At 51.9% G+C, this 24018-nt stretch overlaps 1 protein-coding gene across 1 annotated transcript in view; it reads left to right on the top strand.

Moving 5' to 3' along the window:
* Positions 1-23439, top strand: part of NUDCD3 (NudC domain containing 3) — a 70552-nt gene extending 47113 nt beyond the window's left edge. Inside the window, exons 4-6 of the mRNA XM_086396130.1 lie at positions 8743-8886; positions 18601-18789; positions 21690-23439. Coding sequence (XP_086252256.1) covers positions 8743-8886; positions 18601-18789; positions 21690-21800 — 444 coding nt within the window. The 3' untranslated portion in view covers positions 21801-23439. The remainder of the gene's footprint in view (positions 1-8742; positions 8887-18600; positions 18790-21689) is intronic.
* Positions 23440-24018: the final 579 nt, after the last annotated feature.

Below are 24018 nucleotides of genomic sequence, written 5' to 3'. Positions count from 1 at the left end.
ACCTAAAATAAACCTGCCCTCTGCAGCAGTCTGGGTGGGTCTGGGGAAGCCTCTAGAAGACTGCAACTTCCTACCAGTGTCAGATAAATGCAGTTCATCCTGCAGCATGGAACACAGGAGCAGGACTGGAGCCCCTGGGTCTTCACAGCTCCTTGTGGGTGTGTGTCAGGGCGCCGTGGGGATGGTGTCAGCTACAGCAGCACTGTCTACCATCTCTCCCTTTCTCTCCTTCCACACTAGCCCAGGAGATCTCACTAGGGCTCAGTGACCTCCTGACCCAATGGACTTTAGGATCCAGGTCATACTGGGTACCTAGGGGTCATCCCCACAGAATCCTACTTTTGATGACCGTGTCCTCTCTGACACTGTAGGTCAGAGCCAGTGCAGGCTGTGTTGCCCAGCATGCTTTAGAATTTTAGTTGGTCAGGTGTTGATTTTCATTATGTTTTTTTGGTAGGATTACCTTGTATGTAGGCAAATAAATTATGAAAAGTGTTGGTTACACACTTAATGAAAAATGTTAGAGCTTCCTGGTCCAGCGTGTCTTCTAACTTCTCCATGAACTTCGGGAACTTTCTCTGGAAGGACTTTTGTTAGGCCCAACCTAAAGCTAGTTATTTTGGGGAATTCCCTGTCAACCCAGTGGTTAGGACTCTCATGTTTTTACTGCTGATGACTCAGGTTTGATCCCTGATTGGGGAACTAGGATTCCTCCAGCTGCACAGCATGGCCTCCCCACAAAAGGCAAACCCCACCCCCCAAAAACCCCAAACTAGGTATTTTGACTTAAGAGACCTAGGTCACCTGACAGCTCTTGCTGAGCTTCCATGGCTACCTGGGAAGCCTGTTCATTGAAAACAGCATCTCAGATGTGCCCACTAGTCACTGGGGTGTCAGTCTCATGAGTCCAAGCTCTGCCGCCGGCAGTGTGTTGTGAGGGGCCTGCCCTTCATCCTACTGTGCTAAGGGACGGACCGCCATGCCCCCGGCACATCCTTGCCTCTCAGCTCCACTTGTCTTGACCTCTGGGGTGAGATGGCCTCGGTTTCACTGAGGATGGCCCTGGGTTTTGCTCATTTCTGCATTTGACATTTACTGAGCCCGTGACGGTCCCTGAGACTGGTATGAGATGACTGCACTGGAGCTGACATGTGGGGCTCAGGTACAAGGCAGGTGCGCCAGCACAGTTCCAGGCTGTGTGGAGCGTAAACAGGCTGTTTGTTTAACCTGCGCTGTGCAGCCAGGCACCCCTAGGGCCTTTCCTCCAGCAGTCCTTTGAGGCTTTGCGGTTCACAGGAGGAAACACAGAGAGGGTCAGGGTGTCCAGGCTGGCTTTTTCTGGAGCTAGCGCTCCCTGCACTCGGGGGTGTGTGGATGAACCTGAGTGTTTGTGGTGTTGGGACTGGAAGAGGCTCATTCTTTGTAAGGCAGTTATTTATCTAGTGTTGGCCCGTTGTGATACTTGCTGATTTAATTTGCACTAATCTCCTGTGTGGTTAGATTTTCTTTTCTCTTTCAGTAGTATTTTTTCCCCAAGACATTAAAAAAAAAAGTATGATTGATACACAGTGTTAGTTTTAGGATAATGGTTTGATATCTGTGTGTTGTGCAACGATCACCACAACGTCTGGTTAACATCTCACCATACTATAGAGCTCCGTGTGTGTGTGTGTGTGTGTGTGCACGCGCGCTGAGAACTTTTAACATACTCTCCTCAGCAACTTTCAAATTCTGTATTTTTCTTAAAAATTCATGATCGCTCTAGTTTTTAGTGATCTAAGAGATTTAGTTATGCCTCACTTATGGCACCCCACTCCAGTACTCTTGCCTGGAAAATCCCATGGACGGAGGAGCCTGGTGGGCTGCAGTCCATGGGGTCGTGAAGAGTCAGACACGACTGAGCGACCTCACTTTCACTTTTCACTTTCATGCATTGGAGAAGGAAATGGCAACCCACTCCAGTGTTCTTGCCTGGAGAATCCCATGGACGGAGAAGCCTGGTGGGATGCCATCTATGGGGTCGCACAGAGTCGGACACAACTGAAGCGACTTAGCAGCAACAGCAGCACTTAAAAGTTTGAGAGTAAGTTTATTTTGTATCTCTTGGCTTTTGCTGGCCTAAGGGTTTTTCTGAGTTGCCAGTTTCTTTCTGGACTGGCTCCTTTCCAGTTGTTCCCTGCGGCACCTGTCACAGCTACCTATGGGCAGTGTTTATTTTTGGTTTTTGTCTGTGGCACCTTTCAGATACCATCATGGTGGTAGCTGTGATGGTAGCAGCTCAGCTGATGAAGTCGCAGTTGTTCTGGGTTTGTAAGTAGCTTTCTGTGATGGGGGCAGGCATGTTGGGCATAACAGGTAGATGTGGCAGGCACCGAGTGTTAATGGAGGGCGGTCCTGGGCCCCCTCTTCTTCAGCTGTAGCTTGTGCTTGAGGCCTCAGAACACTGCCTCTCCTTTACTCCTTTTTAATTTTTTTTTTCTGTGGAAATGGGTTTGCTTCTCAGGTGTAGTGGGGGACAGCTAAATGCATGTGGGTTATGCTTTATGTTCAAGTGTTGTTATTTTACATGCAACCATTTTTAAATTTTTGTAATTTCTATTGTTTTGCTGGGGAATCTAAAGGAAAATTTCTCAAAATGAAGCTTTGGTCTCTTTCATTCATGAGATGTAGTTAGATCTTTGCTCTGCACAGGAAAAGCAGCCAAGTTCCCCATTCTGTGCTCAGCGTAGCCATGAAGTCGGGAGAAGGAACTTTGCAGTCAGGACGGAGATCTTTGTGTGATCACAAAAGCCAGCTGGGGCTGGTTGTAAACATGGCCTTTGATTGAATCATAGGATTTTAACGATGGAAAATTGAACTCCAGAGATTTTTAGTCTAACCTCTCACTTGGCACATGAGAAAACTTTCCTGGAGATGTGAACTGCTAAGGCCCTACACTGTCTGGTGAGATGGTGGCGGAACAGAGAGCGGGACCCCGCTCCCACCCCCTTCTCTGTTTGATCAGTCATCTTCTGAGTGGAAAAATATCATGATATTGTTGTGCACAGTCCTGACTGGATGACAGTGAGTGACAAGTGAATTAATTTCCTTTGCAATATTCTCTTTCCTCTCGGAGATGGTGCATGGTCTATATTGACTAATGAAGTCCTGCGGGCTGGTGGGCTCATGACCATGCTGCATGTCATCTCTAGCCTCACTATGGGAACCTTCCAGAAGAGCACCAAGACCCCTTGGCATGTCTTGTACAGTGATGCTGTGCCCCAGAGCTCAATGCAGCTGTTGGAATTTGTGCTAAAAAGCTCTGCAACACAGTGTTCCCTTCTTAGAAGGCGTTTAGAAAAAAATGTAGGAAGACTTTTATTATAGGAAACTTCCATAGCAGAAAAGGCTAATAGGTTGCATTTATCTATTAAAAAAATTTTTTTTGCTTGAATGCATAGGACACTTACCTGTTTAAAACAATAAAAATGTACAATGAAAAGTTTCTCTCCTGCTTCTGTCTTTTTATCCTATTCCAGCCCCCACCCCAAACTCAGAAATCACATTCCTGGTTTCTGGGATCTTTTGGCAGGTCTTTTCTTTCTTTCTTTCCTTTTTCTTTTTTTTTAAAGATTTTTGATGTGGGCCATTTAAAAATTTTTTATTGTATTTGTTACAGTGTTGCTTCTGTTTTTATGTTTTGGTTTTTTGGCCACAAGACATGTGGGATCTTGGTTCCCTGACCAAGAATAACCTGCACCCCCTCCATTGGAAGCGAACCTTAACCACTGAACCACCAGGGATGTCCTGCCAGATGTTTTCTATGTGTATCTTGTCAAATGTGACTTGATACCATCATGACCCTACAGGCGATACACTCGCATTGCCCACATTGGCCCTTCCAGGGAGGCTCTGGTCTCTTGTTTGCTGCCCTGCTGCCCACGCCTTACTGAGCGCGCCTTACCGCGCCTTACTGAGCTGAGCCTGCCAGCCAGCAGGTGGCTGCCCAGGGAAGTCTCAGGGGACCTAGAATTTCCCCTGATGTCTAGCTTCATCTATCAGGACCCCGAGAGTGTGTGTGCCTGAGCCCACTGCCCCTTCCACTCGGGGCTCCAGTCTCTGGTTTTACTCTGGTCAGGCTGTTTTGGTGGTACTTACTCCACTTTCACTACGTCCCTTTGGATCAGGAGTTTCTTGAATAGTTTTTTGTTTTTCTGGAGTTTCTTCATGTCTTGCTTTTTTTTCCTTGTCAAAAATAGTACACTATCATCATAAACTCAGAATTACCCAGATTCTCACTGGTAATCTGTATTGTCTAGAAATCATTCTCTGCAGACCATTTCACCCATGACTCCCATTTGGACTGATTATTTTCTAGTTCAATATTATATAGCTTGCATCCTAGAACTTTTTTTTAACCTCACTTCTAGATTAAATTCACTGTGTTTTAGATCCTTTCTGGGCCTTCCTCCTTACCCCCTCCCCCTTTATTTTTATTGAGATGTAATTGACATATCATTGTAGTAGGTTCAGGTGTGCAGCATAAATACTTGAAATGTGTATGTGTATATATATATATACATATATGTAGCAAAATAATTTCCACCATAAGTTTAGTTAAGATTACCACCTCACATAGTCACAGTTTTTTTCTTGTGATGAGAACTTAGTTCTCCTGTCTTAGCAACTTTTAAATATACAAGTATTGTCAATTATAGTCACCACGCTATACTTTAGATTCCCAGAACTTACTCATTTTATAAGTAGAAGTTTGTACTCTTTGACCCTCCTTCACCCAGGATCTTCCTCTGTTTTAGTTTCATCCTCATTTTTTATGTTACAGCCTCAAGTAACTTTCTCAGAATGATGGTGTGGTAATAAATACAGTGCTCCTGAGTGTCTTCAGTTCAGTTTAGTTCAGTCGCTCAGTCGTGGCCGACTCTTTGTGACCCCATGGACTGCAGCATGCCAGGCTTCCCTGTCCATCACCAACTCCCAGAGCTTACTCAAATTCATGTCTATCGAGTTGGTGATGCCGTCTAACCATCTCATCCTCTGTCGTCCCCTTCTCCTCCTGCCTTCAATCTTTCCCAGCATCAGGATCTTTTCCAGTGCGTCAGTTCTTTGCACCAGGTGGCCAAAGTATTAGAGTTTCAGCTGCAGCATCAGTCCTTCTAATGAATATTCAGGACTAATTTCCTTTAGGATGGACTGGTTGGATCTCCTTGCAGTCCAGGGGACTCTGAAGCGTCTTCTCCAATACCACAGTTCAAAAGCATCAATTCTTTGGTGCTCAGCTTTGTTTATGGTCCAGTTCTCACATCCATACATGACTACTGGAAAAACCATAGCTTTGACTAGATGGACCTTTGTTGGCAAAGTAATGTCTCTACTTTTTAATATGCTGTCTAGGTTGGTCATAGCTTTTCTTCCAAGGAGCAAACATCTTTTAATTTCATGGCTGCAGTCACCATATGCAGTGATTTTGGAGCCCCCAAAATAGTCTCTCACTGTTTGCATTGTTTCCCCATCTATTTGCCATGAAGTGATGGGACCAGTTGCCATGATCTTAGTTTTCTGAATGTTGAAACATTTCTGAATGTTTTAAGCCAACTTTTTCACTCTCTTCTTTCACTTTAATCAAGAGGCTCTTTAGTTCTTCGCTTTCTGCCATAAGTGTGGTGATATCTGCATATCTGAGGTTATTGATATTTCTCCCGGCAATCTTGATTCCAGCTTGTGCTTCATCCAGCCCGGCATTTTGCATGATGTACCCTGCCTATAAGTTAAATAAGCAGGGTGACAATATACAACCTTGACGTACTCCTTTTCCTATTTGGAACCAGTCTGTTGTTCCATGTCCAGTTCCCACTGTTGCTTCTTGACCTGCATACAGATTTCTCAGGAGGCAGGTCAGATGATCTGGTATTCCTATCTCTTGAAGAATTTTCCACACAGTCAAAGGGTTTGGCGTAGTCAATAAAGCAGAAGAAATGCAGTTATTTTAACCTTTCACTTATTTTGTGATTTGAGTTTATATGGAATTCTAACTTTAAAGAAGAGAGTTCCCTGGTCTTTTGCTGCTGTGGTCCAGGTTCAGTCCCTGGGAGGGGAACTGAGATCCAGCAAGCTGTGTTGTGTGGCAAAAACAAATAAGCAGACTCCCCCAGCATGATTGTAGGTGTCATTCTTTTGTTTTCTTACATCCACTGTTACTGATTGTAGTAATCTCTTCCATTCTGGTTCTTTGTGCGTAAACGTTTCCCCTGTTACATAGAACTTTTTGGAACTTATTCTAAATAGCAATATGAATTGTCATCTTTCATTCCTTCTGTTCAGCCCTCAGTGGGTTCTTTCAAACTGAAGACATGTTTTTCTTAAGCACTGGTCGTTGTCTTGTCATAGTTTCTGGGATGCCAAACTGATTGCCTGGGTTGGTTTCTTATTCTACCTTGAGTTTTTTTATTTTATCTTCCAGTTTTTTTATTTTATCTTTTTTATTTTATCTTTCCTTTCTATTGAAAATTTTATTTTCACTCTATTTTTTTCTAAGTATCTTTTGTTTGTTTTGTCTAGTTCTGTTTTCATGTTTTATTCTGGTTCTGCAGATGCAGTATCTTCTCAGGTCTCTCAGAATATAAATTGGACATATTTTAAAATTGCCTTTTTTCTTAGGTAGCTCTACAGTCTTTACCTTTTTTGTTGTTGTTAACCTAAGTCTGTCTTTGGGGGCTGCTGCTTTTTCTCATAGGATACAATCCTTAGTTCCCTATTAGTTTTTTTATTTAAAAAATATATGGTCCTCGTTCTTTTGAGTGTGGAATGATGATGGTTTTCTCCTTTACGTGTCTGAGGTCTGCTCCTCCCATCACTGCTCACAGCTGAGGGCTTGACTGGTGGTTGGCTTTGCCTTATGGTGTACTGGGCCAGTGTCCACCCAGTCCCCTCAGCTGCTGGCCAGGTTTTCTGGAGCTGGGCTGCCTGTTGCTCAGTGGCACACAGTGGGTTCCAGCCTCTCCTGATAGGCTGTGCTGGCCCAGCTGCCCTGTGCACTGACTCAGCTGCTCTGCCTCCGCTCTCCGTCCTTGCTGACTGCCAGCCGGAGGCCCCACGCAGCTGTGCTTGTCCCTGTTCTGTGGTGTCTGTCCCCACACACTTCTCCTTCCTCTCCATAGAGCTGTCAAAAGCTTGTCTGTCCCGGCCTCTCCCTGCTTACCTTGTGCTGTCCGGGGTTTTTCTGTTTGTGTTTTGTTCCTCTCATCTCTGTGGGTCAGAGGATGACCACCTGTTCTCAGAGTGACACCTTGGACTGGAGCTCTTGGAAGTGTCTCCTGCCTGGTTTCCCTTGGTGCCTGGGTGCATCCCCTTTGTACAAGAGACAAGTGTTGTGGAAGCTCACCCAGATTTGGAAATTATCCTGTTAGGTGAAGCTGGCTGGAGAATTTCATTTGTTAAAGCGAGCTTGTTCCTGGGAGGCCAACTGATGGAGCCTTGGTCCACTCTGTCAAGTGTTCTTCGCACATCTGAGTTCATGGTCAGGGACACAATTTGGCCAGTAATTGTCTGGACCCATCTAGGAGTGAGCTGGGCTGCTGTTGGGCAGCTGGGAGTGAAGTGAGTTGTGCCTGTGCCGTAGCAGGATCAGTCGAGAAAGTGGTAATTCTCCCAGAAGTTGAGTGTAAGTGGAGCTGGGGCTTACAGGGCCTGACTCGGCCGGCCTGTGGGTATGGTGTGTGCAGACATCGTTTTCCTTTCCATCACTCATTTATGGTTATTTAAAATTCAGGTAGGTTATAGTATCAGATTCCATCAACGTGTGTGTAAACTCCATTTCGAAAATTCTGTGACACTGAGGGAATCTTTCCAAGTGCTTTATAAGCATTTAATAAGCACTTACCAGGTGACATGGGAGGGCCACCTCCAAACTGTTTTGACACCTTGACTGACCCCACGCTCTGGTGAGAAAGGTCTAAGTTAGCCAGCCTCTGTTCATGTAATGAATACATTGTGTAAATACTATTATAAAAAGATTTTTGCATTATAAAACACAGAATTTAAAATTTTAAAGAAAAAGGGGTGGTGGAGGTGGTGGGGAAATCCCTGTAGTTCTGTTTTCTTTCCTGGACTGTTTACTGATCTGAATGTACTTGGGATGCTGCTTGCTGGGATCCACGCGTGAAGCAAAGCCCCTAGTCCAGCAGCTCCAGCACAGGTGTGAAGACAGATGTGTGAGAGCAGAGATCCAGCGAATGAGTATATGGGAGAAGAGAGACAAAATGTAAAACCAGAGGATCTGGCCTCACCCTCCTGGGTGAAAGCCGAGCTGTGGCCATAGCCGGCACAGCAGCTCCTGGAGGGAAGAGGAGCTGGCTGCTCTGGCCCCCGGGCATGTCCTCTGGGGTGGGACTGCTCCGGACCCCAGACAGCAAGGTGGGCCTGGGGAGAGTAGCCGCCTGCTACACTGGCCCTGCTTGCCTTCCGTCCAGGGAGTTGGTCTCCCCTAACTGGAGAGGAGATTCTGCTCCCACAAAGCACCCCCGTTACTGTTAGGCATATTGAAACTGTAAGTGCGTTCTCTTGAAGGACATGACGACACAGTCTCCTTCATGTATGAATTGGTATTATTTTCTTGGTTCAGTGGACCTGGTGACGCTTGGCATGGTCTTGCATCCTGTTCTCCTACCGTGTGCAGCCAGGTGCCTTGGAAACCACTGTTCCTTCCTGTCTTGGAGCACAAGGTGATTCTCTTTCACTCTGTTCCAGGTCTCGGTGACCCTCAGCAGCAGCTCCATCCGGGTGGCTGTGCTGGAGGAAAATGGGGAGCGTGTCCTCATGGAAGGGAAGTTCACCCACAAGATCAACACCGAGAGTTCCCTCTGGAGCCTCGAACCTGGGAAGTGCGTCTTGGTGAGTGTGGGTTGTGAGGCTGTGAGCATGTTGATTGCTGCAGCGGGGGAGTTGCCCCATTGTTTCCCACGTAGCTCAGAAGGCACCTTTGTGGGCTTCTGCTGACTCACTGCTGCATCTGCAGCCTTGGCCCCTGGGGTCCCAGTGCTTGACTTCTTGAGGTGGAGCCCCTATCAGTGAGAAACTCAGGGGCCCTCGAGTGCAGTCTCTTCTCCTGCCCGCACACAGACCACACACGGTGACCATGGAGGAGGTCGTGGCGGGGCACCATCCCCAGAGTGTGGCTGTGCTGCTCACACTGGGTGTGTCTCTTCAGTCTCAGAGGCCTCTCTCTCCAGGGATTCAGTTATATCTAAAAGGCAAAACCAAATAAGTTAAAAATTAAAAGGCAGATCATTTACATGAATGCCAATCTGGAGGTGCAGAGTTAATAAACTCAGACAGCCTTATTTGGTAAAGGGGGTCTCAACTGGCTAAGCTAACCAAGGGTGTGGGATCCAAACTAAGGGGAATGTGTTCCAGTTACTACATTCTTCCTTCATAAGAGCCTTGCACCTGTTCAGTGGGCAGCATGCAGGGAAGCTTCCTCCACCAAAGGGAGACTGTATATTTGGGTTCATTCTTTTCCCTCCTCCTGGGGTGCTTAACCTGGGGCGTGGTGAAAGGGGTAAAGATGAAAAGAAAAATATTAAGTCTTTGGACAAAGAAAAGCCTCAGAATTCTATATAGAAATGTTCTTTATGTACAGTTTCATCAAGATCTACTTGTCTCTGGAAAATAGATGCCCATGGGCCTGCCTGTTTGGTCCTAACTGGCAGGCCCATGGGGTTCTGTTTGGCTTCTCTCAGCTCGCAGACACCCATGCCGGATGGAACAGAGAGGAACCCCCAGTGCTGGGTCGGCTGGAGGTCTTGGCGTGCTTGGGACGCATGGGCGCACGCAGCCCCTCTGTGTGGCAGGGACACTGGTGGCAGAGCGCTGGCCAGGTCTGCCAGAGTCTTGTTTAGACCTTGCTCTGTTGCATAGGCCCCGTCCTCAACACGAGCATGTGACAGTTGTGATGATTTCCGCCCTCATTGCCCTGGGCTCAGTCCCTCATCTCTTCACCCCTGTGCCTCCCCACTTGCAGTGCCGTTCCCCAAACTATGGCCCATGTTCTTATCACCAGTTCCTCCATTTGCAGAATGCCTTCATGGTCATGGTCTCATCTGGACTTCGCATGGTTGCGGGAGGTAGAAAGCCAGGGTTTCATTATCCCCCTGCCTACCGAGGTCATGCCAGTAGCCAGTGGGAGCCAGCAGCTGGCAGGCTACCCTCCACAGGTGCTGCTGTGATGGCTCAAGTGGTCCCAGAAATGTAGACTCGTGATCTTGGGTGCCCTGTTATCCACGGGCACCAGGCCTGACGTCACCTGTGTGGGGTTGATGGACTGTCCAGAGCAGTCCCAGCAGTTAGCTGCTGTGCTGGTCTCCCTCTGAGGGGCACTTCTGCTATCTTCAGCCCTGTAAACCCGAGCCTGTGCCTGGGATGGAAAGACTGACCTCGTTGCTGGACTCTGAAGGTTCACAGCATCTGTTTACAGCCCACGTGGTCTGTCAGGGTTGTAATCAGGATACCGAGGATTCCCTTTACTTGACATTACTTCAGTGAAAATGAGGTTGTTACCAGGTAGCTCACTCTTTAGGGTGTTTGTCACAAGAGGTGACACTGACTTCTTCACACCTGTTCCAGAGCCATGTCATCTTGTGTGTTTTATACAAGTTACATCTGAACACAGATGTGGCTTGTGGCCAGGGCCTTAACTCCTTGTAATTCAGGCCTCCATGTATTGCGTACAGGCACTCTGGCCTGGCTCTCTGAGATGCCTGGCAATGCTGTTTCATCTCGGCAAGCCTGTTTTACAAACCAGGATGCTGACACTCAGGGTGAAGGGCTTGCTCAGGGTGGATCCAGACCCCAGACCCGGAGGCCTCCTGTTCCCTCCTTCTCTGTCTTATCAACCGAAAGGTGCCCTGGTGGGGGCAGGCAGGGGAGGAGAGCTGGTAGCAGTGTGGTGGTGTTTGTGAGAGGCTGCACTGGGCCAGCAGGGAGACCGGGGTGTCGCTGTCTCTGCCAGCCTTGCTCAGGTGGCCCAGGTGGCCGGTCATGTGCCCAGGCCCCGTGGTCAGCCCAGGTCCTCTTCTGGTCCAGGAGGAAGCTTGTGCCCTGGCCACCTTTTAGTTTTCCAGTTTGCTTTTGCCAGGCACCTACTGCTCAAGGAGTTATAAAGGAGCAGCCCTGGCTGTGGACTGAGGGACACCTGTCGCTGCCCGTAAGCGTGGCTCAATTCTGCTCCCGCTCACTGCGCAGGGTCCACGTGGAAACCTCCGGGGATTGCGGGCGCTGCACTGGTTCTTTCCCTGGTTCCTTTGAGTAGCTTTTATCATCCGTGGATGGTGTCACATTTCTAATGCTGCAGCACTTGTAGAAGGGAAAGGGGACTTGTTTAGAGCATCATATCCTCTGGAGCTTTCTTGACAGCACAGCCCCCTGCTCACCTGGCGTGCACTTTCTCCTGAGATGCGGGACTCTGCCTGTCTCCGCCTTCCTCCTGACCATTGGTACAGCCAATGCCTGCGTGTTGTGGAGACACTGTTACTCGTGGAGCTGGAGGTTTGGTGTGTTTTCAGTGTAGTTATTTATTTTATTGATGACGCCGAGTGCCATGTGTCTGAGATGATACTGTAGTGCAGTGAGCATGCTGCTTGGACGTGTGAAGACCCTGGTGCACCTGCTGCGAAGAACCAGTGCCACTCCCTCGAGCCTCTGGAGGAAGCAGTGTGGCTGCTGCGGTCACCAGGCCTGCTCTCTGCCTCAGTCCCACTAGCCTGAGCCCCACGGTACCTCTGTTCCCTGGTCTTAGAATGAGGCTCAGAGCCTTGTGTGCTTATCACTAAATGCCAGACCCTGTGCTAGGCCCTGGGGCGATTGAGGGACATCATCAAGGGCCCACCTCCTAAACTCTGAGTGGACTGGAAAGGGCCCCTGGATGTCCTCGCCAAACCCCAGAACCTGCAGATAGGGCCTGTTTGGAGGAAGGGTCTTTGCAGATGACAAGATGATCCTGAATTATCCAGGTGGGTCCTAAATCCAGTGACAAGTGTCCTTAGAAGAAGAAAAGACACAGGCACACAGGGTGACATGACCGCCAGGCAAGGTTCCCTAGAAGCTCCGGAGGGAGTGCAGCCCGGCAGCGCCTCGATGTCAGCCTTCCAGCCTCCAGACAGAGAAGATAGATACCTTGTTGCAAGCCTACCATATGTGGGCTTTGTTACGGCTGCCCTGGGACACTCACACAGGCTGTATCACAAGGCATGGTTTCTGTGGGGGCCACTTGGGACAAGAGGGGTCCCCCCAGGGATGCCTGTCACCTCGCCAGAGCCCATGGCCTGAGTCTTCACCTCCCAGGCAGGCTGACGCAGACATGCCCCTTGATTCCCAGCCACCGCTCTCTCCTCGCCTGAGCCGGGATCCGCATCAGACACGCCCAAGCAGCCTTTCAGAGCAGGCAGGGGTGGCAGCTAAAACCGGATGACAGTTCTTGCCTCCCTCCCTCCCACACTTGAGAATGTTAAACGAGGCTGCTTGATTCTCAAGCAAGCTCCTTTCTTGGTTACGGAGACGTGAAACCAGGGCCTCCCCCTGTGTCTTGTTCTGTCCCAGAACCCGCGTCGGCTCACTGCCCTGGTTTCTCCCCGCAGGTGGGGCTGATGGCCAGGCTCTGGGCGCCTGCAGGCTATGGCCTCGTGCCTGTGATGCTCCATGTCTCTGATTCGTAGCCATTTGTGAGGCGAAGCCCGTTCACATGCCGACATGACCCACACTCGAGTCATTTAAAGTCAGTGCAGGAGCTGCAGTGTTTGCAGACCTTTGTCCACTTGCCTAAAAGCTCACACTGCTGTGTGTCTGGTGCCTGAGCCTGGGAGTGTTTTAATGCATGCTGTACCCCCATATTTAGATGATTTCTTTAAATTACAGTTCTCAGAAGTGGGGTTACAGGCTGACTGTCGTCCTTGGCCATTGCCATGGCTCTTCCCTGAAGGATGTCAGATTTCTGTGACGTCACCAGGCCCCTTTGCACCCCAGCACTGGGCTTGTTCATTTTAACTTGTCTTTGCTGACTTATCTGCATTTATCCCATTTGTTCCTTTCCATTTTTCTAGGGAGGATATATGTTTCTCTGTGAAGTGGTTCACCATCTTTGTTTCTTCATGGGTGGCTACCTGCCTCTTTCCTGGCCCTGAGGGACCACTGTTCAGCTTAAAATACAGATTAAGTTATGTTAGTATTTTGGCAAGAGCCCAAGCCTGGAAATTAGTCCAGGGAGTGAAATGCAAGTTCTTGGCTTTCAGTACCCATGTTTCCCGGGACCTGTCATGTTTCTCAGGCTGGTCACATTTTTGGCATCATTGCCAATCCCCAGGTCCCAGCCAGAAAGAGCTGAGGCCTGATGTTGAGAAGTAGGTGGCCTAAGGCATCATGTTCCAGCACCGTTCTGGAGAAGTTGCCCAGTGAACAGGAGGTATGTGCCAAGCCAAACCAGAGGACCACGCTCCCAGTGGACAGAGCAAGCACCCCCTCCATCCCACGTGGAAGGAGAGAGTAGAGGAAGCTCGGCAGCACGTGGTCACTTTCTCCCAACCACACCCCCATCATAGCCAGCTTCTGTCTGGCCCTCAGCGCTTTAATGTTAAAGCTTAAAAATTTGTTAACATCAAAGACTGGCAGTTTCCCCACAACAGAACTGCCCCTGGCAAAGCCCTGAGAGGTCAGTGGTCTGGCTGGGGATCACGTTCTCTCCGCAGAAGTACCTGAAGCTGAGCAGGCCCCCTGCTGTCTCTGCCTGTCTTCTGTCCTGGTTTCAAGGCAACCCCCTGAAACATCACCCGCAACTTTCACGCACATCTCCTTGGTCCAAACTTGATCCCACGTATGGGCAGCTGCGAGGAGCCGTCTTCTTGCCGGGCACACTGCCTCCCTGAATAGAAACAGGGTTCTGTGAGGAGGGGAGGGGAGGGAGATGAGTGTCAGTGAGTCATCAGCACAGACTGGGGTGCTGAGGTAAGCTGATCCACATGGAGTTGGAAGTTTCTGCGAGGACATTTTGGGAAAACTGTTCAGCCAGCACTCTGGGGGTTCCCCTGAGAAACTGATTCTCGATCCGGGACCAGTTGCTACAACCTGGAGGAAGGCCGAGGGATAAGACTGAGTTATCAGGTCACAGCAGCCACCCCTGACCAGCCAGGCTGGGGCGCTCCGTGTGCTGCATGGTCAGGGACTGGAGTGAGTGAGAGCTGTTGAGATGCTGGACATCCAGGAGCTGGTGCTGAGAGAAGGCCCCTGCTGGCCTCCCACAGCTTCTGTTGGGGCTGGCAGCATAGTCTCCCCGCCACTGTGGGGGAGAGGGGGTCAGGGAGGAACCCCCAGGCGCTGCAGCCACGTGACGTCTGTGCCTGCCGGTGGGACATCGCAGGAGGGGCACAGCATCGCCTGTGCAGGGTTCTACTGGGGGCGCTTCCCTGAGTCAGCAGGAGCAAACACCAGACAAACCCCAGATGAAGAATGGATTTTATTTTATTTTATTTTTATTTAGATCAAAGGATTATAGTTTTTTTAATATGTTTATTTATTTTAATTGGAGGTTAATTACTTTACAATAATATTGTATTGGTTTTGCCATACATCAACATGAATCCACCACAGGTATACACGTGTTCCCCATCCCGAACCCTCCTCCCTCCACCCTGAAGAATGGATTTTAACAACAAAAGACCGCAGCGGCAGAATGTTGTATGTTAAAGGGGACAGGCCCACTAAGATGTAGTCGGGACCCTGGACTGGATCCTGTGCTGGAGGCAAGGGGAGCTGAACTCTACTGGGTTGTTCAAAAAGTTCAGGTTTTTCCTTAAGATGTTACAGAAAAATCCAAATGAACTTTTTGGCCAGCCCAGTAGTGAAGAACTTTCATATCTTCAGGAAGAGGCACTCACTGAAGTATTAGGGGTAAAGGGCCAAGATTCTGGAACAAGTGTCATGTAACTTACCACATATTATATATATAAACTTACACACAGTGAGAGTGTGTGTGCAGACACACGCATGTAATAAAAGGGGTAGTGTGTTAACAGTGGGTGAATCTAGGAAAAGGGTGTGTGGCTATTGTTTGTACTTGAACAATTCTAGTAACTTGTGAGATTGAAATTGTTCCAGATAAAATGTTTTAAGAAATGAGATGGCACGTAAGTCCATGAAAAGATGCTCAGCATTGTTAGTTGTTAAGGAAATGCCAATTAAAACCATGGTGACATGTCACTTCATATTTATTTGATTGGCTCCTGAAAAGAATCAACAGTAGCAGGTGCTGGCAAGAGTGTGGAGCCCCTGGAGCTCCCCTGCGGAGACGAGGGCCATGAAGTTACACATACAGTTGATGGGAAGGTCATAAAGTTACACATACACTTACCGTAGGACCCCGCAGCCCTGGTGTCTGCTGGGTGTCTACGAAGGGGAAGGGAGACACATGTTCACACACAGCCCTGCAGGCAGCCTGGTAGGTGACTGCCGAACCCTAGAAAGGCCCACCTGGCCACCCACAGGTGCGTCAGCCCACCGTGTCAAGGGGTTACCCCTCCAGGCATGCCCAGCATGGCTGAACGCCAGACCACTATGCTAGGAGAAGAGCAGACCAAGACACAGACCAACCAGATGGCAAAGCAAGTGGCGGGCTGAGGGGTCACCGACAAGGGGACCAGGAACTTAGGGTGTGGCTTGATAGTGGTGGCTGTGTGGCTGCATTTGTCAAAACTCATAGGGTGGACCTACTCTCACAAGTGAGTTTTACTATGTGCCAGCTTACGCCCCCACAAACCCAATTAAAAAAAATAACTGTTAAAAAATCAAAACCAAATGTTAAACCATCAGACTGCTTTATCAAAGATATTATTTTTAGACCTGAATCCTTCAGCCCATTCCAAGAACATTTTCCCCGTGTCCTCTGGGTGCTACATTTTGTATTGCTCAACCTGGAAAAGGAATAAAGTTCTGACCCACTAGCACAGGAATGTGAGGACATCGCATTGAGTGAAAGAAGCCAGGCATGGGAAACATAGCCTTTGGGTCCATTTCTGGGAAGTGTCCAGAAAAGGCAAATAAATGATTTGTTGCCAGAGCTGGGGGAGGGCAAGCCTCTGGGCAGAGTGGGGAGTGACCGCTTGTGGGTACAAGTTCTCTTTGTGATGACAAGAATGTTCTGAAACTAGACACAGCCTCTGTGAATGCAGAATGCATTGAATTGTTCACCTTAAAATGGCTAATTCTATGTTGATGTGAATTCCACCTTAAAGGTGGTGCTAGGCTCATCTTAATGCCTGTTGGGTGTGCAGAGTGCCCTCGCAGACGTGTTCTGTGGAGGCAGGAGGCACAGGTAGTGAGGCCCACCAAGCTCCTCGTCAGGATCAGTCCCGTGGTGCCCCCGAGCCGTGTTAGGCCTGGGTGTGCGTGGACCTGTCTGGGACACCCCACATGTGGTTTGTGTGAGAAGGACCAGCAGCAGAGCACCGGGGTGGGGTTCAAGCTGCCCCCCTACAGTGCCATTGAGGGCTGTTGGCCCGAGCGCAGCTCTGCTCTGCCTGTGGCATTGGGCAATCCAGGTGAGGCGCTGACTCCAGGTAGAGGTAACAGTGTGTATTTTACAGGGCTTGGATTAATGCTAATGATACACGTTAAGAGAGAGCTCAGCAGTGATAATGAGATCACTGCTGAGATCAGTGATCACTAACAAAGACACGAATAAAATAAATCCGAAGGGTTTGTTCTCTTTGGAAATTTATATTCTGTAAGTACAGTTGTCTCTCAGTATCCTCAGGGGGTTGGTTGCAGGACCCCCAGAGGATACCCACATCCAAGGATGCTCTCATCTCGTATATAGATGGTGTTGTGTCTGCACATAACCTACATACATCCCCTCTCATACTTCATGGGATGTACCCAATACAATGCAAATGCTATGTAAAGAGTTGTGGCTGAAGGAGACAAGTTCAAGTCTTGCTTTTGAAAACTTTCTGGAAGTTTCTTTCCCAAATATTTGTGATCTGAAGTTGGTTGAGTCAGTGGATAGAAGGCTGACTGTTCCTCAGAAGCTCTCCTGGAATAATATGAAGAGAGTGGATTTCCCCCTCAAGCCTTTCACTGCACTGACCCAGAGATCTGCAGTTCCATGAAGATGGGGCTCAGAGCTTGGCACTGGGGTCTTGGAGGGCCAGGTCAGGTCCACGCATGCAAGCAGGAGAGTAAGTGGGCAAAAAGCTGCCTGAGCAGCTGGGCTAAGCAGCTGGGCAGAGCATCTGGACACAGAGACTTCACTCTGACTGGAAACCGTGGTGTTGGCAGGGTAGAGGCCATTCATCTGATGAGGAGGGCAGGGCCCCTGCCACCTCACCCCTGCCATCTGCACAGCCACGTCCACCCATGATGGTCAGAAGTGGGGCAGCCTTGTGTACTGGGCTGAGATACTGACATTGATTCTGTGCTCGCGGTTTTCTGGAGCTGTCTCCACTGCATGACCTGCCCTATCAGCGCCCACACCTCAGCCGCTCTCAGTGCCTGGGGCTGAGCTCTGCTGGACCTGGACTCCGTAGGGGCTCTTGGTGCACCGGGACAGAGGGCTGGAATTGGCAGCACTGCCCCCCGCAGCCCGTGAGCCATGGGGCAGGCTGACTTGTGGCCTGTGAGCACGCAGTATCTGCACAGATGTCACTTGTCAGGATTGCCCGCTAGCCAGTCACACCGTCCTCATGGCTCTCTGAGTAAGAGCTGCTCTTGCTGTGGGCTCCTAATCTCTTATCACCTCTGCACACCTTCGGGCGTGACTGGGGGTTTCATCCTGTCCGAGAGTGGACAATGTGAGGTAGGTTCGCAGCTCACCTGTCAATTCTTGGTCAGCTGATAGAGAGTTTCCCCAAGAACCCAGCCGCTGGGTATAGGAAGGGGTGTGCCCTGGACCCTCCCTGTGTGGACGCTGGGATGCGTGGACTTGGCTTCACCTTCAGGCCAAGCCCTGCTATTCCGCCGTCCTTGTCTCTGAGTTCTCATGCCCCCCTGACTCTTCTGTCTCCTCCCTGGGCTACACCATGAGGCTGGGCAGAAAGTGAGTCACACGCAGTGGTCGCCCTGGCCAGGCCAAGGAGGACAGTGGGACAAAGAAGCCTGGGCATCTGGTTGTGGGGGAGTCTGTCAGGCTGAATGCTTGGTCCCTTGGGTTCCAAGTGCCCCCAGCAGGCAGGAGACTGGCTGCTGCACTTGGAAGCAGGAAAGGTCATTGTAGGGGTGGTGAGCTAGTGGGGCTCCACAGGTGGGTGTTGAAAGAAGCTCCTGTTTGGGCTCAAGCTTCCCTTGGCAGCTTGGGAGGCTGTGACAGGGGCAAGTTACCACAGGTGGTGCAGCTCAGAGCAGCTGGAAATGTCCCCTCTGATGAGCAAGCTGGGCTTCTGGTGGCTGAGCAGGTAGGGTTGCTGATGCCCGTCGGGGGGTCACTTTTTCTGAGAGGACCTGGAGACAAGGACCTTAGGCACCAGTCAGTCCCAGTTCTGGAGAATGGAATCCCCAGTGTCCCCACATTCCCCGGGTCCCCAGTGCCACCTCCCCAGCCCTGACCCTGTCTCTGCCCTCGTGTGCCAGGTGAGCCTGAACAAGGTGGGTGAGTACTGGTGGAGCGCCATCCTGGAGGGCGAGGAGCAGATCGACATCGACAAGATCAACAAGGAGCGCTCCATGGCCACGGTGGACGAGGAGGAGCATGCCGTCCTGGACAGGCTCACCTTCGACTACCACCAGAAGCTGCAGGGCAAGCCGCAGAGCCACGAGCTGGTACGGGCACACACACTTCCTGGGCCTTCCTGGGGCTTGAGCTGGGGTGGACCGGGCATGCTGCTGTCTCTGCAGCTGCCTCCTGGGTCCCGACACGGCAGCCTGGGCCTGGTCACTGCCTGGGCTGGGGCTCTGGTTCCGTGCCTGGACCAAGAGCCCAGGTGGCAGGGCCGAGAGGTGCCTCTCCAGAGGGTCCTGGTAATGCTGCGTGTTCTCACCTCACACACTGGGGCTGTTCCTCCCCTCAGCCCCTCCAAGACCCTCAGCACAGGAGGAACAGCCTGGCCCTGCCCTACCTCAGGTCCGGTGCAGCTTTGACCACAAAGGACCCGGGGGAAGAAAATTCTTCCAAGTCACTTTCGAAGTCAGAGGCCTGAGAAGCGTGGCTGGCCGGCAGCCCAAGAAGGGCAGGAGGACATCAGTGACTGGAGAGGAGGCTCGTCTGGAGCCTGTGGTGGCAGAGAGGAAGATTAGACTCGTGCTGTCTTTCTCCTGTTTGATACTCCCAAGAGGGGCTGTTTAGAGAAGAGAGTTCCTTTCTCAGTGTCCCAAGTGAACCGCATGGGGATTTGAGAGGAGGGTCGAGGTGTAGAGGTCACAGCACGTGTTCAAGGTCCTGTAGCTGGTCTGGCAGCAGGGTGGGGTTTGAACCCTGAGCTGGTGTTAGGCTTGTCTGTCATCCCTCCCTGAGTCTCTGAATCGTCCCTTGATCTGGTTCACCAACCTTACCTGGGCTTATGGGGCTGGAGGCCAGGACTGTGGTTGCCCATTGGCTCCCAGGCACCTGGTAGTCTCATCTGTGGAAGGTGGCCTCAGGCTGTAATCCCTGAGCTGGCCTAACATAGGACAAGGGGTGCAACCACCTCTGTGCACGTTTAGGTGGCAGGTTTATCCAGTTAATGCTGCATTTGCCTGTAGCCGCCAGATGAAAGAGCAGTCTGAACACTGACCTGACAGGAGAGGGCCCTGGGCAGCTGTTGAAAGTTTGGATGTCCGGCCCCAGAGTGGGCAGGCACTAGGCCATGAGGTCTAAATAAGAAGCAAGAGGTTCCTGCTGATGAGCTCAGGGCTGGGATCCACCGATCCAGGAAGCATCTGAAGAAACCTGAAGATGCTGGTCTGATGGAAAGGCTTCCGTGGTTTGAGTCAGAGGTGCTGGTTCTAGCAGGACTTGTCAAGGGCCCGGCAGTGCTGACCATGGTGGCATGAGTGCCTGGCTGAATGCAGTGCCCTGTGGAGGCCTTCAGTGGACACACGGGAGCCCTTGGATGCTGGTGCAGGCAGTGACCCCTCATCCAGCTGACCTGCTGCTGAATGGCTAGGTGCCTCAGGGCTGTGTTAGGAGAGGCAGGGGCACCAGCACTGCTGTCTGGGACTCCTCTGGGCTCAGCAGGGATTGGGAACGAACGTCTGCATACAGGGCTGGCCTCCTAGGTGTCCCCCTGGACTGTCTTCGGTGCATGGGGCCTTGAGGGACACGCAGTGTGGGGAGCAGGTTTGGAACCAAGAGGAAAGCGTGGAGGCATGAGGATCCGGCAGAGCTGGCGTGGCCTGGTGGTGAGGCAGCTGGCCTCTGTGGCGTTGAAGCCCTGCACAGTCACTGTGGTCCCCGGAGGAGAGCGTCCCAAGGAGAAGAGAGTCAGCACGCTGCAGGTGGCTTTGGTTGAGGGTGGTGGGAGGAGAGGGGGCTTAAGAAAGTAGGAGGTGGCAGTGAGGGGCCTGGGGCAGGACCAGCGTGGAGAGCGGGCTGAGGACCCTGTGGGGCTGGAGCAAGAGGGCCCGTCAGACGGCCCATGGCGAGGCTGGGGTATGGGGACATCACCATGGGTCGAGCTCAGAGGGTGTGTCTCGAGGCAGAGCTCACTGGAGAGGGTTTGTCTCAAGATGCTCAGATGAGGGGCGTGCAGTGAGAGCTTGAGGAGGAGGTGACTCAGAGCGGGCGGTGGGCACGAGCCGGAGGAGGAGGGATGGGATGCAGCTCGCCCTGTGGCTGCCGGCGCCCGGAGGCGCGCAGGTGGGCGGGGCTGGGCGTCTAGCCCCTATTCGGGCGGCCTGTGGGCAGCTGTGCCAGGTGCTGTTCTAAGGTCCTTGGCGTGTGTCAGGTGTGCCGAGCCGAGCGCAGTATGTACTGCGTGTCTGACGTGTTCGCTGCTGCACCACTTAGGTGGAGTAACGGGGCAGAGGAGGCCCCGTCAGGAGCCCTGCAGTCTTGTCAGACACCAGGAGCTTTCCCCTCAGCTCACTCTGTCGGCCTGGAGGTTAAGAGGTGGGCAGGGCTTTCTGGCCCTGTGGCCGTGCGTCTCTTCATTTCTCCTGGTCAGAAGGAAGGGGAGAGGGTTTCCAGCCCAGTGTGTTTGCAGGGAGGACATGGAGGGCAGATGTGGGAGGGGACAGGGAGCAGCTTCCTGCTGCCACCCCAAAGGCTGGTGGTCCAGACTGGGATGATTGAGCCCACCTTTGATAACAGCTTTGGCCCCTGCCCCCAGGGGCTGTGGGATCGGTGATTGGTGGGTACACAGTCAGACATCCTGAGGTCTCTTCCTTTGAGTCACATTCCTAGACTATCTGAGAGCACAGGCCTGGAGACTACCCACCTTGTCCCTATGAAAGGGGAGTAGAGACCCTCTCTAGAGCTCAGTCGGCTCTGTGGGCTGTGGCCCTCAGGCCCTCTGGAGCTTGGACAGATACTCCTGGTGAGCAGGGACAGCATCCAAACCAGGAAGGTGGCCGGTGTTGCTCTGGGGACAGGATGGGGTGGAACCCGAATGTGGGGAGCAGGGGCTTGCAGAGGGTCTGCTGTCAGCCCAGGCGGGTCCTTTTCCAGAGGAAGCAGAGCAGAGCTCTGCTCTGGGACGTGCAGGCCTGGTGACTACAGTAACCTCTCTGTTTTCTGTTTGTAGAAAGTCCATGAGATGCTGAAGAAGGGGTGGGACGCTGAAGGCTCTCCCTTCCGAGGCCAGCGATTCGACCCCGCCATGTTCAACATCTCCCCGGGGGCTGTGCAGTTTTAATGACCGGAGGAGAGGACGCCCTCGCCGGCAGGGAAGCGGGGCCTCGGCCGCGCCCCTCAGCTCCCTCCTGCCGGGGACTCGCTGTCTAGTTCACCTCTGCCATCCTTTCTCTCAAGGGTGAACCGGCCTCCACCCCTGGCCCTGCGTCTCCTGACTGAGAGCAGGGCGGGGCTGTGCGGCCTTGCCGAGGGGTGTGGGGAGCAGGGGCTGTCCCAGCGGGCACAGCTCTGGGCCCTGCAGGCGCCGCTCGCCGCTCCCTCCCTCCCTGCACTCGCTGCTCTGCTCCTGTGCTCTCTGCTTGCTGTTCTCTGTGCGCTCGGGCGGGCGTGGGCGCCCCTCGGCTGTGGAAGCGCAGGCAGGGATGTGCAGGCTGAGGGCTGGGCTCAGGGCCAGTTTGGGGAAGCTGCCGCCTTGCCCTCTTGCTGGGTGTGTTCTTGTGTAGTCTTGCCCATCTGCTTGTATGTGTCCCCTGCCTTCCTCGTCGGGGAGCCACGGAAACCAGGGTGCTGGTCTCTGATTCCGGATGCTGGAAGCATCTCTGGTGGCCTCAGGCCCTGCACAGCAGGATCTCTGTCTTCTGATTGGCTTGTCCTGCTGCCCCCGGCCTGGCACTTTCCCCTGGGGGACTGGTTCTTGTCAGAGCAAGCTGGGCCAGGCGCCCTCAGGAGACCCCACGGTGTGCCACTGCTCACTGCAGCCCCGGGTCCTTTCTTGGCTGAAGCCAGACTGTGCCACCCAGAGCTTGGGGCCCTGCTCCCGCGGCTCTCCCAGGACCCAGAGCCCTTACCCTTTGCCAGGACCACGCGGCTGCCCTATTGGTTGTTACCTTGCAGGCCTCTGCACCCTGGAACCTGCCCTCGAGCTCTGTGTGCTGGACTTGGGGAGGAGGAGTCCTGGGGCTGGGGACGTTCCTTCTAGAAGCTTCCCCCTTCAGCTGCGTGGGTGGGAGCTGGTTCATTGCCATGTGTGGGGGCAGGTTTCTGGCTCACAGGGCCCTGTAGACACATCCCTGGGAAGCAGTTGCTTGCTCCGGTGCCATCACGGGAGGTGTGTACACCTGGTGACTGATGGGAGCACCACCAAGGGGGCACGGAGCACTGTTGTTGGCTGTCGTCACCAAGGCTGGTCATGGAGCTGCTGAGGCCCCCTTTCAGCGTCCTCCGGGTCTCACCTGTCCCACGTAGTGAGAGGTCTCACCCATCTATGTGAGAACCGTTCTGGCGCCGTGCCTGTCTCCTCCCCTCCGCCACCACCAGGGGGTCCTCTGCCGTCACCAGGTGGGGTATGAGGCCTGCACCTTGGCTGTTTGGGAGCTGTGGACTCCATGGTCAGTTGTCTTCCTTTTGCCTGATTTTATTTTCAAGTGTTCGCGTTTCTCCCCACCCCACTGGGGGTAATAGCAGCTTGCCGGCATCTGGGAGTGGCAGGCTGGAGGGCTTGCCATCCTGTGGGCTGCCTGCGCCCCTCGCTGCTGGCCTGGGCCCTGGACCTGTGCACTCTGCCTGTTTTCTCTCTTCAGACACGGCAGGAGCAGTTTGGCCACTGAGCTCCATCAGCTGAGGTCCAAGGAAAATGGGGTGCCTGCCTGCGAAATCACCCTGTCTCCGGTGTTGGTTTGCAATAAATCTGTATTTAAGCACTTCTGGGTCTGTGTGTGATATTTTCTGCCAAGACGGTTTTCACTATGTGGTCATTACCCGAATTCTAGCCATCAGGCCCATGTATACAGCAAACACCAAAATGGGAATTCCTAAATAGCTCCCAAAGCTGTTTCTTATCCAGCCTGCATCCTGGCAAGACTTCACACAGCTTTCAGAAACATAATAAGCTTTCGATCAGGAAAAATGATTGTAGCTCTAGAGCTCACATCCATTTCCAAGCAGGATTTGAAAGACTTCAGCCAGAGGGTCCTTGGTGCCCCATTTACCTGCAGTGGCCCCAAAATGCTGGGCTCATGCTTGTGCCTGCACCCCTCCAGGCATAATAGGCTTGTGGCACGTCCTGGTGCCTCATTTACATCGCAGGCTGTCCAGTGTGGCCTCCCCCCACCCCCACCCTCATTCCAGGGGCCGAGCTCAATGGGCAGAACCTGGTGGGTATTTCTTGAATGAATGAAGAAAGTAGACAGTTCAACAGTGAAATTACCAAGCAAACTCCCAGGACAGAAATAATCTGCCAGGAAGGACAGCACCGTCTTCAATAGTTTGTCTCCGAAGTG

This window comes from Bos grunniens, chromosome 4 (genome assembly GCF_055505025.1).
Source record: "Bos grunniens cultivar Pamir isolate PY7600 chromosome 4, Bosgru_T2T1.0, whole genome shotgun sequence".
NCBI classification, from domain to species: Eukaryota; Metazoa; Chordata; class Mammalia; order Artiodactyla; family Bovidae; genus Bos; species Bos grunniens.
The sequence above is the reverse complement of the archived record's forward strand: the minus strand, read 5'-3'. Positions and strand labels throughout refer to the sequence as shown.